At 41.9% G+C, this 14,379-nt stretch overlaps 1 protein-coding gene across 2 annotated transcripts in view; it reads left to right on the top strand.

Annotated features, from left to right (window-relative positions):
* Positions 1-14,379, top strand: part of LOC128233418 (tetraspanin-1-like) — a 57,852-nt gene that overhangs the window by 7,444 nt on the left and 36,029 nt on the right. Inside the window, exons 1-2 of one of the 2 annotated variants that reach the window (XM_052947086.1) lie at positions 5,339-5,383; positions 5,581-5,767. In XM_052947086.1, the coding sequence (XP_052803046.1) occupies positions 5,662-5,767 (106 nt within the window). In that variant the 5' untranslated portion in view covers positions 5,339-5,383; positions 5,581-5,661. Of the gene's footprint in view, positions 1-5,338; positions 5,384-5,580; positions 5,768-14,379 lie in introns of those variants that run through there. The other variant, XM_052947085.1, reaches the window with a different exon arrangement.

Raw genomic sequence — 14,379 nt, 5'->3', positions numbered from 1 at the left:
GCATTGTACGTCGGACAACACAATCCCTATATGGCATTGTACGCCGGACAACACACAATCCCTATATGACATTGTACGCCGGACAAAATAACACCGGACAACACACAATCCCTATATGACATTGTACGCCGGACAACACAATCCCTATACGACTTGGTACACCGGACAACATTGTCCTAATGTCATATTGTTCGCCGTACAACAAAAATCCTAAATGACATAGGCCGTCGGACAACACAACCCCTACATGTCAATGGGAAATCCTAATTAATCTATAAAAAGGAAGATTAATACTTGCTTGCAGGGTGTAACTAGGAAAACCGACCGCCTGATAGGTTAGTGGTAGATCGTTTGTTTCGGGTGCGGCAGATCGTGGGTTCAATTAGTCTAAAATAATAGACGTGTTATACGGGATTCTTTCAATCACTAACATCTAAACGGGTTTGTGCAAAAACCGGGGGATTTTGAAAAATATTGAAATTGTATTTAGTGAAGTATTTTATGTTTGAAATGGATAATAAAGGTTTATATTCATATTTAACCATGTAAGTACAAAGCTATTTTGCACAAAACAAGCATTAATGCATTAAAACACATGTTTTACCTTTCCAATAAAACGAAACTTGACTGACACAGACAACAACCATGCCAAGCGGAACAACTCGACCCAATCGTTATAACTCGGCCACCTCCGACAAGCTTCGAGATAGACCTCGTAAATACAATCCCAATTGTGTACGGAACTAATATAAAATAACATTATCTAGTAATATTTCTTGTTTTGATGATATTTTATGAACGCAATATGCTTTAACCCGGAATCTCAATCGGAACAACTACCCACTTTTGGTACAAAACAATTTGTACGTGAAGGATTTGCCATATCAAAAATCGTAAAACAAATCCGTCAACGTATAATTATTTGGATTAGGGTTCAATCCCCGACCACGTCAGACCGAAATGCGTAAAACACGGTACCAGTAGCTCCCTTGCTTAGCGCTCGGCATAAAAAGGTAATACTTGGAAAATGGTGAATTCAGGACTGGTAAGACCAAGGAAAGCTGTATCCCGTGAATTGGTGCTTTACACAGAGCATGGCAAAGAACCAAGATGTCTCTTCGTAAGGAGCTAGGATATCGCACCCGAGTACTTCACTTTGTGTTTTTTCAAGTCTTCTAACATCTGGATTTGACTGGGTATTGCAGTCACATCTATCTCATGTCACTTATGGAATTTCAACTCAATTTAAGTCATGATTGCGTCGCGTCGAGGTCAAGTCATAGTGCAGACCTTAATAATCTGGTCAATAATCAATATATCTACGATGAAAGTGCCTTCGAACCTCTGTAGTCAATTGTATAAAACTGGTCAACTTTTAGGTTTGGTCAAAGTTATCCGAAAAAATAAATAGTTTGTAAATACTTATCCAAAACTTACCATAAACCAATCAAATTATTTATACAGTCGAAACCCGTTGGCTCGAACTCGCTTGGCTCGAATTCCTCGTTGGCTCGAACTTGATTTAGAGGACCGATTTCTTTACACTGAAGGTTAACAATCCCGCTTGGCTCGAATTTTCCGACGCTCGAAGTATTTTCGCCGGTCCCTGGGAGCTCGAGCCTAGGAGGTTCGACTGTATACTTGCCTATATGTAACCTGTGGACAATATATCCCAGTTTAATACAGGCTGCAGTCTACTTTCTTTGACATCGCATGTATTTAATAAGCCCGCAGTTGATTAATGTTCAACCCATGATCGTTGTTAACTTTATAATATAATTAGGTTGTCGGTATAAAGATAACAGTAAATCAATCAATAAGGATAATGTGTTAATTAAGTGCTACAAGCGAGAGCTGGTTTAGTTGTTATAGGTACGGTTTATTAAGCACTCATATATTAGAATACAACTTAAATTTAAGCCAATGAAATTGTAGATAGACAATCATAAAGTACTAGGCATACTCATTAAGAATTTTAACTTTCTCAGGTGTTTAAAGGTCCGTCTACTGCCGTTAATCCGATACACACTCTATGCGTCAGATTCTGCGTTGACAATCTGGCAGCCAATGCGGTTGTATTTTATGTCAGTTAGATGACCCGAAGTAATATTTTTATGATTAAGAAGGGCTCGTTCGCTACGCTCACTCCGCCCTTTCTTAATCATTTATCATTTACTTCATATTATCTAAATTTTACTTAAGAGACAGGTTCGAATCCCATCGCCTTTTTAATTTAAAAGAAAATGGTTTAAGAATTGGCACAAATACTTGTTCGGAGTAAAAATATTTATATGCGCCTTTTTCTCAAATGAATGATAAATGAAGGCCGATGGTTATATGGTTTATATTAAAGTGCATGTAGTTCTGAAATAAATGTAAACAAAAATAAATCGAAACGATGAAACAGTTCAAATAAAATTAAGCATAACATTGATTTGTGCTCAATGTAATGTTTCTAATTGATGTAATACAAATACAATATATAAATGGTCCTTCGTTCGCGGAGAGTTCTCATCATGGGAATGTCAACATTTCTATCGCAGACATGACCATTACACAATGGGTATGTCAACATTTCTATCGCAAACATGACCATTACACTATGGAAATGTCAACATTTCTATCGCAGACATGACCATTACAGCCTGGAAATGTCGACATTTCTCTCGCAGACATGAACATTACACCCTGGAAATGTCAAAATTTCTATCGCAGACATGACCATTACGCCCTGGAAATGTCAACATTTTTATCGTAGACATGACCATTACACCCCATAAATGTCGACATTTCTATCGCAGACATGACCATTACACCCCGGAAATGTCGACATTTATATCGCAGATATGACCATAACACCATGGAAATGTCAACATTTCTATCGTAGATATTTCTATCACAGACGTGACCATTACACGATATCGATTAACTTTATTTATCGCAATATAGCGTGATTAAATCTGCAATCAAGTATTTGTACTTATAGAAAAGATGTCATCAATGGATTATTCCCGCAGAATAAGGCCTTTTTAAACAAAATGTATGTAGTATATGTTCAAGCGCGTGATCCGAATAACCATGTTGAGGTGCTGCTCAGATATTGGATCGATACAGATTCATTTGTAACGTGCCAGGGCTAACTTTCAAATTATAATTTTCCTCATTGGCTACTTTGCAAAATAATGGGCACTAATGATTATTTTAAATGATTGGATAGTGAAAACAATTATCATTCAAGCAATGATTAATCAACAAAGATTGGAATATTAACAGTTTTCATAGACGCACATATTAAATAATCTTACTTTTTCGATATCCCTAGCTTTCCCCTTAAAACTGTTCTAAATATAGTATGTCAATGTACAGTAAGGGCTGTTGAGTTTACTCTCATGACTTCTATGGTTAACGATGCGCTTTTCTATTTAATACTCTCGGGTTGACAGTTTATACCATACTTATATCTATATTTATATAGATAGTTCGGTATAAACTCTTAGGGAATTAACTTGTATATTTGGCGCAAGGACAAATAGTGTTTAACCCCTATTAGAGATAATACATATATCACATTGTCTAAGCCAGCACCAGAATGAATCATACATGTTGGTTTGCTGTATTCATACTCGCGATATCACGTGACCAAATTGGACGGTCCTTACCAGTTGGAATAGTCCATTTTCAACGTTTAGTCTTTTTCCGTAGGGGTTTCGCCTTATATTTTCATATATTCAGATAACAACATTATTACTAGAAATCGCTGTTCGCATCATGATTAGTATTATTCAGCCATCTTATATCAATTTACGATAATAATGTATCATTAGCTGTTGTTTTTATTGAGAAATTCACTCTCTACACTAATTTCATACCCCATATTAAAAGATGAGCATTAAGTGCATATAAATATATTAGTAATCCAAATACTATTTGTTAATGAATACCTAATATCTTTTTAAGCCTTCTATTCTCTCGAAACGTATTTGCGAATGAAATAATAACTTTTAAGGTTATTGAAAATTAGCGGTTTTCCAACTATTCAAAACGAAAGTGAATGTTTACAATAGCAAAATCCTATGCCTTACTGTAAAAGCAGCAGACAACAGTAGCAACATGAGCAAAGTATGTCTTGGTAACAATATGCCTGATAAAAATGGAGCTTACACTAGACGTGGTCGACTGGCCGAGAAAAAACTGAGATAAAGCCCTCCTTCTTGGAAAAACTCAGAAACCTCTGCCCGTTTGTCATCATCACCCAAAAGCTTTTTAACAAAGAGTTATAGAAAATATATCATGTTTATGATTCATGTTTTACAAATGTATATAACATGGTTATGTTCTTTGAAGACAAATGAAAACAAATTGATCATTCATATGATGAAATTGCATTATAACAAAAAACTTTCACAAGAAACATTTTCTTATAAAATTTAACAATCAATTGAATCAATGTGAATGAATCGGTTCCCGAAAGCTCAATGCCTTTACATTTATATGCGCACGAAATCCTTGTGCTTATATATCGCCAGCTAGCGTTATTTCGTGATAAACAAGGGGGAAATCCTTCTAATTCGTTTTACAAAACGTAGGAAATTATTTTTATGTTCAGAACGATTACCATTAAACATCAAACGCACTTTAGACATTATACCTAAATGGACTATCGAATCGTTAGCAATTTCAGAAGTAGACGAGCCCTTTGTTGAAATGTTTGATAAGTTAAAAGAAATTACTCAGAACTACACCAACCCTAAATGTAACCATGTGTAAGAGGTACAAACAACAAGAGACACTGAATGCAACAAAACAACAAACAAAAGTGAAATAGCATCAGGTAAAGCAACAATTTCTATAATAATTCAATAATAATAAAACACTATGTGGGGAAGAGGGTTAAACCCGTACGTTTATTCATTATAAAGAACATTGATAGTTGATTTTGACCTTACTACAGCGATACAAATTTGGCACCAACCTACCCCTGACATTACATGATTTAAAGTGAATATCCGCAAAACTCATGGCGTCTCAAACGCTGTCTCAGCTGGGGTTCCCCGTTTTAAATAGCACAACGTGTTTTTCATCCAAACACATTGCAGAACACATGTTCGTTTCACAAACTAACCTTTTAAAATCGTATTAGCCATCTCTTTCAAAAGTTTCCATCGACCAATTTCATCACCGTGTTAATTTGTCGGCCTCTGTGTCTACCTTGTTTTGCAGGAGTTGTGTGCCTCATTGTACAGTCCGTCATTTTAGGAAGCCATGCTGTGTGTATATTTAGCGTATTAAAGTCACGTGATGGGTTTAACCCAATAGATTTTGGATTGGAAATATACGCAAAAACTTTGGCAGTTAAGTGTGTCGTAAGCGATGTGGTTCATCAGTAAGTGAGATAAAACGTACACACCGATATCACTTTTATTTAAGTTTTTTTCTTTCAATTCTACCATCTATTGTATAGTTCCTTTAATATATAGTTGATTCATGCTCCCGGCTTTAGGTGACAGTATAAACAAGAGTTGGCTATTTTATAATTATATACATATGTATACCAATATACATTGCATCGCTTGTTTCCAGCTTGCAGGGATTTTGCTGACGACAATAGGCGGAATCATTCTTTTCAACACTGAGCTGATAGACGGTCACCTTGCGCCATTAATGAAACTGCTAGGATCCGGAAGTGGCACGGGAGCCGATGTCTGGTCTCTCTACAGAATAACAGCAATCTCCTTCATGGCATTTGGAATGGTTCTCTTTGTTCTGGGTAAGAAATACAACTAAAAAATCAACACGTTTTAATGAAATTGATAAACAATAATAAAGGCTATTTTGTCAACTGATAGGAATGTTGTTAGTAAACACCGATTACATTTAGAATCTTTATCTTTTATGGGAGTGATTCATCCAGCACTTTTACCGTGGTTTATCATGATGCGTGACGCACTGATGCTATTAATATATGCACTTCTTAGAATATATAAATATCGCTAACTGCACGTATCATCAAGTTGATAATTGGTTTATGCAATATCAATGTAATATCAAATACGAGTGCATGTATTAAAATTCTGACAGCTTTATCGTATTTCCATGAAATTCGGAGGAAATATGAATGAACAAATATCGTAACAGACAATATTTCAAACTGAGAATCAGATTTTGTGGTAGGGCTTTTTTCATTGCATGCAATTGGAAAGATGATTTTATTTTCAATAAAAATGTATTAAGTTTTTATATCATTTTTTTACTCAAGTATCCTAATAAATTCAAGGCGTCTGGTCAATCCGTTTAAAATATAAAGGCGTCTAATATATCATTTGAATTCCTAGTTCAGACCCGCCTAAAGAAACAAAGCATCTGCACACCCATCCCAATCCAGGTAATTGAACAAGGTTGTGCAGATCCAGTGTGACATATTTAATCCAATTATGATAACATTTTAACGAAATAAGTATAGCTACCACAAACGTCTCGGTTTTAGTAAGTGAAAACACAATATCCTCTACTTAAACTCATATGTTGCAAATCGGTAATATTCTATGGGTCTAAATGAATTTGCTAAATTAAATGACGTCATCGTTGCACTTTCAAATCCTTACTTCTCTGGAAATTTTATGGACATACTTGTAATTTACATGTCCATGCCTTCGGGTGTTTTGATATACATACGCATGCCTCCTGGTGCTTTGATATACATGCACATGCCTCCTGGTGTTTTGATATACATGTCCATGCCTTCTGGTGCTTTGATATACATGCCCATGGCTCCTGGTGCTTCAATATACATGTCATGCCTCGTGGTGCTTTGATTTACATGTTCATGCCTCCTGGTGCTTCAATATACATGCGCATGCCTCCTGGTGCTTTGATATACATGTGCATGACTCCTGGTACTTCAATATACATGTTCATGCCTCCTGGTGCTTTGATATACATACCCATGCCTCCTGGTGCTTTGATATACATGCGCATGCCTCCTGGTGTTTTGATATACATGTCCATGCCTCCTGGTGCTTTGATATACATGCGCATGCCTCCTGGTGCTTTGATATACATGTCCATGCCTCCTGGTAATTCAATATACATGTTAATGCCTCCTGGTGCTTTGATATACATACCCATGCCTCCTGGTGCTTTGATATACATGCCCATGCCTCCTGGTGATTCAATATACATGCCCATGCCTCCTGGTGCTTTGATATACATGCGCATGCCTCCTGGTACTTCAATATACATGTTCATGCCTCCTGGTGCTTTGATATACATACCCATGCCTCCTGGTGCTTTGTTATACATGCGCATGCCTCCTGGTGCTTTGTTATACATGCCCATGCCTCCTGGTGATTCAATATACATGTTCATGCCTCCTGGTGCTTTGATATACATACCCATGCCTCCTGGTGCTTTGTTATACATGCGCATGCCTCCTGGTGTGTTGATATACATGTCCATGCCTCCTGGTGCTTTGATATACATGCGCATACCTCCTGGTACTTCAATATACATGTTCATGCCTCCTGGTGCTTTGATATACATACCCATGCCTCCTGGTGCTTTGTTATACATGCGCATGCCTCCTGGTGCTTTGTTATACATGCCCATGCCTCCTGGTACTTCAATATACATGTTCATGCCTCCTGGTGCTTTGATATACATACCCATGCCTCCTGGTGCTTTGTTATACATGCGCATGCCTCCTGGTGTTTTGATATACATGTCCATGCCTCCTGGTGCTTTGATATACATGCGCATGCCTCCTGGTGCTTTGATATACATGTTCATGCCTCCTGGTGCTTTGATATACATGCCCATGCCTCCTGCTGTTTTGAAATACATGCCAATGCCTCCTGGTGCTTTGATATACATGCCCATGCCTCCTGGTGCTTTGATATACATGCCCATGCCTCCTGGTGCTTTGATATACATGCCCATGCCTCCTGGTGCTTTGATATACATGCGCATGCCACCTGGTGCTTCAATATACATGTTCATGCCACCTGGTGCCTTGATTTACATGCCTATGCCTTCTGAAGCTTTGATATACATGTTCATGTCTCCTGGTGCTTTGATATACATGCCCATGCCTCCTGGTGCTTCAATATACATGTTCATGCCACCTGGTGCCTTGATTTACATGCCTATGCCTTCTGGTGCTTTGATATACATGCACATGCATCCTATGCTTTGATATACATGCCCATGCCTCCTGGTGCTTTGATATACATGCCCATGCCTCCTGGTGCTTTGATATACATGCCCATGCCACCTGGTGCTTCAATATACATGTTCATGCCACCTGGTGCCTAGATTTACATGCCTATGCCTTCTGGTGCTTTGATATACATGTTCATGCCTCATGGTGCTTTGATATACATGCCCATGCCTCCTGGTGCTTCAATATACATGTTCATGCCACCTGGTGCCTTGATTTACATGCCTATGCCTTCTGGTGCTTTGATATACATGCACATGCATCCTATGCTTTGATATACATGCCCATGCCTCCTGGTGCTTTGATATACATGCCCATGCCTCCTGGTGCTTTGATATACATGCCCATGCCTCCTGGTGATTCAATATACATGTTCATGCCTCCTGGTGCTTTGATATACATACCCATGCCTCCTGATGCTTTGATATACATGCGCATGCCTCCTGGTGTTTTGATATACATGTCCATGCCTCCTGGTGCTTTGATATACATGCGCATGCCTCCTGGTGCTTTGATATACATGCCCATGCCTCCTGCTGTTTTGAAATACATGCCCATGCCTCCTGGTGCTTCAATATACATGTTCATGCCACCTGGTGCCTTGATTTACATGCCTATGCCTTCTGGTGCTTTGATATACATGTTCATGTCTCCTGGTGCTTTGATATACATGCCCATGCCTCCAGGTGCTTCAATATACATGTTCATGCCACCTGGTGCCTTGATTTACATGCCTATGCCTTCTGGTGCTTTGATATACATGCACATGCATCCTATGCTTTGATATACATGCCCATGCCTCCTGGTGCTTTGATATACATGCCCATGCCTCCTGGTGCTTTGATATACATGCGCATGCCACCTGGTGCTTCAATATACATGTTCATGCCACCTGGTGCCTTGATTTACATGCCTATGCCTTCTGGTGCTTTGATATACATGTTCATGTCTCATGGTGCTTTGATATACATGCCCATGCCTCCTGGTGCTTCAATATACATGTTCATGCCACCTGGTGCCTTGATTTACATGCCTATGCCTTCTGGTGCTTTGATATACATGCACATGCATCCTATGCATTGATATACATGCCCATGCCTCCTGGTGCTTTGATATACATGCCCATGCCTCCTGGTGCTTTGATATACATGCCCATGCCTCCTGGTGATTCAATATACATGTTCATGCCTCCTGGTGCTTTGATATACATACCCATGCCTCCTGGTGCTTTGATATACATGCGCATGCCTCCTGGTGTTTTGATATACATGTCCATGCCTCCTGGTGCTTTGATATATATGCCCATGCCTCCTGGTGCTTTGATATACATGCGCATGCCTCCTGGTGCTTTGATATACATGCGCATGCCTCCTGGTGCTTTGATATACATGCCCATGCCTCCTGGTGCTTCAATATACATGCCCATGCCTCCTGGTGCTTTGATATACATGCCCATGCCTCCTGGTGCTTTGATATACATGCCCATGCATCCTGGTGCTTTGATATACATGCGCTTGCCTCCTGGTGCTTTGATATACATGCCCATGCCTCCTGGTGCTTTGATATACATGCGCATGCCTCCTGGTGCTTTGATATACATGCCCATGCCTCCTGGTGCTTTGATATACATGCGCATGCCTCCTGGTGCTTCAATATACATGCGCATGCCTCCTGGTGCTTTGATTTACATGCCCATGCCTCCTGGTGCTTTGATATACATGCCCATGCCTCCTGGTGCTTTGATATACATACCCATGCCTCCTGGTGCTTTATTTTACATGCCCATGCCTCCTGGTGCTTTGATATACATACGCATGCCTCCTGGTGCTTTGGTATACATGCCCATGCCTCCTGGTGCTTTGATATACATGTTCATGCCACCTGGTGCCTTGATATACATGCCCATGCCTCCTGGTGCTTTGATATACATGCCCATGCCTCCTGGTGCTTTGATATACATGCGCATGCCACCTGGTGCTTCAATATACATGTTCATGCCACCTGGTGCCTTGATTTACATGCCTATGCCTCCTGGTGCTTTGATATACATGTTCATGTCTCCTGGTGCTTTGATATGCATGCCCATGCCTCCTGGTGCTTCAATATACATGTTCATGCCACCTGGTGCCTTGATTTACATGCCTATGCCTCCTGGTGCTTTGATATACATGCGCATGCCTCCTGTTGTTTTGATATACATGCCCATGCCTCCTGGTGCTTTGATATACATGCGCATGCCTCCTGGTGCTTCAATATACATGTCCATGCCTCCTGGTGCTTTGATATACATGCGCATGCCTCCTGGTGCTTTGATATACATGCCCATGCCTCCTGGTGCTTTGATATACATGCCCATGCCTCCTGGTGCTTCAATATACATGCCCATGCCTCCTGGTGCTTTGATATACATGCCCATGCCTCCTGGTGCTTCAATATACATGTTAATGCCTCCTGGTGAATTGATATACATGCCCATGCCTCCTGGTGCTTTGATATACATGCCATTGCCTCCTGGTGATTCAATATACATGTTCATGCCTCCTGTTGCTTTTATATACATGTCCATGCCTCCTGGTGCTTTGATATACATGCCCATGCCTCCTGGTGCTTTGATATACATGTTCATGTCTCCTGGTGCTTTGATATACATGTCCATGCCTCCTGGTGTTTTGAAATACATGCCCATGCCTCCTGGTGCATTGATATACATGCGCATGCCTCCTGGTGCTTTGATATACATGCCCATGCCTTCTGGTGCTTTGATATACATGCCAATGCCTCCTGGTGCTTTGATATACATGCCCATGCCTCCTGGTGCTTTGATATACATGCCCATGCCTCCTGGTGCTTTGATATACATGCCCATGCCTCCTGGTGCTTTGATATACATGCGCATGCCTCCTGGTGCTTCAATATACATGTTCATGCCACCTGGTGCCTTGATTTACATGCCTATGCCTTCTGGTGTTTTGATATACATGCGCATGCCTCCTGGTGCTTTGATATACATGCGCATGCCTCCTGGTGCTTTGATATACATGCGCATGCCTCCTGGTGCTTTGATATACATGCGCATGCCTCCTGGTGCTTTGATATACATGCCCATGCCTCCTGGTGCTTTGATATACATGCGCATGCCTCCTGGTGCTTTGATATACATGCGCATGCCTCCTGGTGCTTTGATATACATGCCCATGCCTCCTGGTGCTTCAATATACATGCCCATGCCTCCTGGTGCTTTGATATACATGCCCATGCCTCCTGGTGCTTTGATATACATGCCCATGCCTCCTGGTGCTTTGATATACATGCGCATGCCTCCTGGTGCTTTGATATACATGCCCATGCCTCCTGGTGCTTTGATATACATGCGCATGCCTCCTGGTGCTTCAATATACATGCGCATGCCTCCTGGTGCTTTGATTTACATGCCCATGCCTCCTGGTGCTTTGATATACATGCCCATGCCTCCTGGTGCTTTGATATACATGCCCATGCCTCCTGGTGCTTTGATATACATGCCCATGCCTCCTGGTGCTTGGCTAAATTGATATACATGCGCATGCCTCCTGGTGCTTTGATATACATGCCCATGCCACCTGGTGCTTTGATATACAAACCCATGCCTCCTGGTGCTTTGATATACATGCCAATGCCTCTTGGTGCTTTGATATACATGCGCATGCCTCCTGGTGCTTTGATATACATGCCCATGCCTCCTGATGCTTTGATATACATACCCATGCCTCCTGGTGCTTCAATATACATGCGCATGCCTCCTGGTGTTTTGATATACATGCGCATGCCTCCTGGTGCTTTGATATACATGCCCATGCCTCCTGGTGCTTTGATATACATGCCCATGCCTCCTGGTGCTTTGATATACATACCCATGCCTCCTGGTGCTTCAATATACATGCGCATGCCTCCTGGTGCTTTGATATACATGCGCATGCCTCCTGGTGCTTTGATATACATGCCCATGCCTCCTGGTGCTTTGATATACATGCCCATGCCTCCTGGTGCTTTGATATACATGCGCATGCCTCCTGGTGCTTTGATATACATGCCCATGCCTCCTGGTGCTTTGATATACATGCGCATGCCTCCTGATGCTTTGAAATACATGCCCATGCCTCCTGGTGCTTGGCTAAATTGATATACATGCGCATGCCTCCTGGTGCTTTGATATACATGCCCATGCCACCTGGTGCTTTGATATACAAACCCATACCTCCTGGTGCTTTGATATACATGCCAATGCCTCTTGGTGCTTTGATATACATGCCCATGCCTCCTGGTGCTTTGATATACATGCCCATGCCTCCTGATGCTTTGATATACATACCCATGCCTCCTGGTGCTTCAATATACATGCGCATGCCTCCTGGTGTTTTGATATACATGCGCATGCCTCCTGGTGCTTTGATATACATGCCCATGCCTCCTGGTGCTTTGATATACATGCCCATGCCTCCTGGTGCTTTGATATACATACCCATGCCTCCTGGTGCTTCAATATACATGCGCATGCCTCCTGGTGCTTTGATATACATGCGCATGCCTCCTGGTGCTTTGATATACATGCCCATGCCTCCTGGTGCTTTGATATACATGCCCATGCCTCCTGGTGCTTTGATATACATGCCCATGCCTCCTGGTGCTTCAATATACATGCCCACGCCTCCTGGTGCTTTGATATACATGCGCATGCCTCCTGGTGCTTTGATATACATGCGCATGCCTCCTGGTGCTTTGATATACATGCGCATGCCTCCTGGTGCTTTGATATACATGCGCATGCCTCCTGGTGCTTTGATATACATGCGCATGCCTCCTGGTGCTTCAATATACATGCCCATGCCTCCTGGTGCTTTGATATACATGCGCATGCCTCCTGGTGCCTTGATTTACATGCCTATGCCTTCTGGTGCTTTGATATACATGTTCATGTCTCATGGTGCTTTGATATACATGCCCATGCCTCCTGGTGCTTCAATATACATGTTCATGCCACCTGGTGCCTTGATTTACATGCCTATGCCTTCTGGTGCTTTGATATACATGCACATGCATCCTATGCATTGATATACATGCCCATGCCTCCTGGTGCTTTGATATACATGCCCATGCCTCCTGGTGCTTTGATATACATGCCCATGCCTCCTGGTGATTCAATATACATGTTCATGCCTCCTGGTGCTTTGATATACATACCCATGCCTCCTGGTGCTTTGATATACATGCGCATGCCTCCTGGTGTTTTGATATACATGTCCATGCCTCCTGGTGCTTTGATATATATGCCCATGCCTCCTGGTGCTTTGATATACATGCGCATGCCTCCTGGTGCTTTGATATACATGCGCATGCCTCCTGGTGCTTTGATATACATGCCCATGCCTCCTGGTGCTTCAATATACATGCCCATGCCTCCTGGTGCTTTGATATACATGCCCATGCCTCCTGGTGCTTTGATATACATGCCCATGCATCCTGGTGCTTTGATATACATGCGCTTGCCTCCTGGTGCTTTGATATACATGCCCATGCCTCCTGGTGCTTTGATATACATGCGCATGCCTCCTGGTGCTTTGATATACATACCCATGCCTCCTGGTGCTTTGATATACATGCGCATGCCTCCTGGTGCTTCAATATACATGCGCATGCCTCCTGGTGCTTTGATTTACATGCCCATGCCTCCTGGTGCTTTGATATACATGCCAATACCTCCTGGTGCTTTGATATACATGCCCATGCCTCCTGGTGCTTTATTTTACATGCCCATGCCTCCTGGTGCTTTGATATACATACGCATGCCTCCTGGTGCTTTGGTATACATGCCCATGCCTCCTGGTGCTTTGATATACATGTTCATGCCACCTGGTGCCTTGATATACATGCCCATGCCTCCTGGTGCTTTGATATACATGCCCATGCCTCCTGGTGCTTTGATATACATGCGCATGCCACCTGGTGCTTCAATATACATGTTCATGCCACCTGGTGCCTTGATTTACATGCCTATGCCTTCTAGTGCTTTGATATACATGTTCATGTCTCCTGGTGCTTTGATATGCATGCCCATGCCTCCTGGTGCTTCAATATACATGTTCATGCCACCTGGTGCCTTGATTTACATGCCCATGCCTCCTGGTGCT

This window comes from Mya arenaria, chromosome 5 (genome assembly GCF_026914265.1).
Source record: "Mya arenaria isolate MELC-2E11 chromosome 5, ASM2691426v1".
Classification (NCBI taxonomy): Eukaryota; Metazoa; Mollusca; class Bivalvia; order Myida; family Myidae; genus Mya; species Mya arenaria.
The sequence above is the reverse complement of the archived record's forward strand: the minus strand, read 5'-3'. Positions and strand labels throughout refer to the sequence as shown.